This window comes from Larimichthys crocea, chromosome II, assembly GCF_000972845.2.
Source record: "Larimichthys crocea isolate SSNF chromosome II, L_crocea_2.0, whole genome shotgun sequence".
NCBI classification, from domain to species: Eukaryota; Metazoa; Chordata; class Actinopteri; family Sciaenidae; genus Larimichthys; species Larimichthys crocea.
The window spans coordinates 11,034,930-11,038,027 of record NC_040012.1 but is presented as its reverse complement, the minus strand read 5'-3'; the positions used below and the strand labels follow the sequence as shown (position 1 = coordinate 11,038,027).

At 41.0% G+C, this 3,098-nt stretch overlaps 1 protein-coding gene across 4 annotated transcripts in view; it reads right to left on the bottom strand.

The window, feature by feature from the left end:
- Positions 1-228: 228 nt before the first annotated feature.
- Positions 229-3,098, bottom strand: part of gjc2 (gap junction protein gamma 2) — a 24,019-nt gene continuing 21,149 nt past the window's right edge. For all 4 annotated transcript variants that reach the window (XM_019267135.2, XM_019267138.2, XM_019267137.2 and 1 more), the window contains one exon: positions 229-2,552. In XM_019267135.2, the coding sequence (XP_019122680.2) occupies positions 1,270-2,523 (1,254 nt within the window). In that variant the 5' untranslated portion in view covers positions 2,524-2,552 and the 3' untranslated portion in view covers positions 229-1,269. The remainder of the gene's footprint in view (positions 2,553-3,098) is intronic.

The following is a 3,098-nucleotide window of genomic DNA, read 5'->3' as shown; positions in this document are numbered from 1 at the left end:
GATATTATTTATAAGCTATATTGCCCTGCAGTAACCATACATGGACCGTTCATGCATAGTTATGCCCTCAAAGAGCTGAGCCTTGAAAAATCCTGAACATATGAAATGTTCTTGCCACAGCATACTTCTTACCTTGAATTAGACCTAAATAAATGTGTTTCAGTGTTGCTATGAGTGTGATGCAGCAGAGAGGCAGATGTCTGTTAGAAAAGCAAGAAATCAGAGGTTTCAAATAAGTTTATTTCTTCATGAATAAAATACTAGAACAGTCTTTAAACGTTTGAGGCACTTTGAAGTATGACAACAGTGAAGGCAGGATTAAATATTACTCTGAAACCAAGTCTAGGAACATACTGCTTCAATGACAGAAAAGCCTAACATGACTAAATATACGATAAATGTAGAGCTAATTGAATAGCTAAGGATGTGGGGTTCTACTGTAGCCTATGTGTATACTATTCCCAGTTGTAAAGCATGCATCATCTGCTTCAGATTGCAGAAACTCAGTATTTAGTTTGGAAAATAATTTATATTTTCTATTCACTTACCTCTTCAGATGTGACACTGCAAGGCTTTGGAAAATATATAATAGATAAACTCTTTGCACGCAATGACTGAAGATCATCACACTGAAAAAATGTTTACTAAAAAAGCCTATGGTGACACAGCCCTGTTTCATTATCTTTATCAAAATATTTCACATTTAATCTGCTTCCAGCAACACTCGTCCATACTACATCCAAAAATACTTCCCCCAAATACTAAACATGCATCTCTCCAACAATCAACGTTCTTTTAAAATGAGTCACTGTGCATTTGTACAGTGTTTTTCACCGATTTTTAAATTTTGGATTGAGGTTACAATCGCACACTTACAAAATTAAGTTTCTTCAAATGAATCCAGTTCAGCGGCAGTCAAGGGTAGATCAGATAAATACCTCGAAGCAGTCTGTTTATACTTCAACATTTTAGCTGGAATTAGAGATGTAGAAGTAAGCACATGTTAATGATGTCCAAAGGCTATGGCAAGCACAAAATGACACGCAAACAGTAACAAAGAAGATTTATGATACTGGATTTGATAATTTCACCATGTGTGTTTTCTTTTTTATTCCCCAAAATGGTGTATTGTACTCCTTCAGCTGGTGTGATTGAAATTCTCAGTTGTTAAAAGACGCATCTCTCACGCACTCACATCCTCACCGTGTCACAGTGCAGTCCTGGAGTTCTAAAGGTTTTTACTGTTAATTTACTAAATTAGATTTATCTCTAGATCCAGACAGAGGTCTTTCCATTTTTTACAATGCTTGCTCCCTTGTCTGTGGCCGATTTCGGCCTGGCTCCTTGTTTCTCCTGTACTGTATTGACTCGGTTTTGCTCTGCCATGGTGCCCCCAGATACAGGACTACTGGTTCTGGAAGTTTGCTGGTTGGTTTTGGTTTGATATGTTTGAAAGGCCATATCGAGCTGTTCCTGGGCCACCCGTAGGTGTCGGTGTAGGCTTGCCAAATCAGAAGGGATGTTTTCATCTGGGCTAGTGCACTGCTGCTCCTGGGCTACGTTGGCCACGTTCTGCTCGTGGGTGATGAGGCTGTTGGGGATCCTGGTAGGTTTGTCTGTCTTCATCACAAGGTTGTACCCAGGAGGGGAGGCTTGGATGTTTCGAGAAAACGGGTAGCCATAAGATGTCCGTCTTCCCCGGATCCTCTTCATGCGAAGGGTATCTCGAAAACTGCCAATTCCCAAGTGAAGCATCTCACACACATTTAGTATGAGACAAAGACAGCTTACCACATACATAATGAGAAGGAAGATTGTTTTCTCTGTGGGCCTGGAGATGAAACAGTCCACTCTGTGTGGACAGGGGACCCTGTTGCATACATATGAAGGGCTAACTCGAAAACCATAGAGGAGGTACTGTCCTGCAAGGAAGGCTATTTCAAAAATAGCTCGTGACATCAGCTGAAGAACATAAATTCTCATCAGGCCTTCTTGCATAATCTTTCGACGGCCATCATGTTTTGGTGGGTCTTTAGTGCTGTTCACTGGTTCAGGCTTGACCTCCTGCACCTCCAGTGTATCCTCATAAATCATGGGCTCAGCGTCATCATCTTCATCCTGCTCTAAGACGTCCTCTAGATGGTGGCTCTCTCTCCATCTGGAATGATGAGAAGGCTTTTTGCGTAGCCTGTGTTGCTTCCTCCGCTCCTCGTCTGAACTTCGGGCTATCTTGTGGATGGCATAACCCATGTACATGATGGAGGGAGTGGAGATCATGATGATCTGGAAGACCCAGAAGCGAACGTGCGAGAGAGGGGCAAAGGCATCGTAGCATACGTTGTCACAACCTGGCTGCTTGGTATTGCAGATGAACTTGGTCTGCTCGTCCGAATAGATGGACTCACCTCCGACAGCTGTGAGCACAATGCGGAAGATGATGAGCACCGTCAGCCACACTTTACCCACAAAGGTGGAGTGGTTGTGGATCTCTTCCAGGAGACGAGTGAGAAAGCTCCAGCTCATGTTGCTCTAACAAGCTTTTCAACTAGAATCTGTAAAGAGAATAAAGAAATGATTAAGATTTATGTAGGGGCCTGATGAAAGCAGTTGCAGAATCAGTTAGGAATCACAGTGAATATTACTTTGTAGGACTATGCTATAACTGTTCTTACAGTCGTATAGTCGCATGCTTATATGACTTGCCGATGCTGTTTGTGTTTAGTTGTCTAAATCCAGACTAGGACTGCAACTTCATTATTTTCATTATTGATTAATCACAGATTATCACGCATAAAATATCCCAGAGCCCTGGGTGACGTCTTCACATGTCTTCTTTTATTTGATCCCCACTCCAAAGACCCACAGATGATCAATTTACTATTACAGAAGGCTAATAAAGCAAATAATCACATTTGACTGGATGGAACTAGATAATTGTTGCAATTTTTTTGCAAAAAAATAGCTGCAGATTTATTTTAAATGATTTATTTACTAAACATTTCAGCTCAAGTAAGAAACCTTGTCAGGGTCTCTTATAAGTGTGTTTGTTTGCAACAATTTTATTCAGCAATAAATCCTTGTAAATGTCTCAAACATCG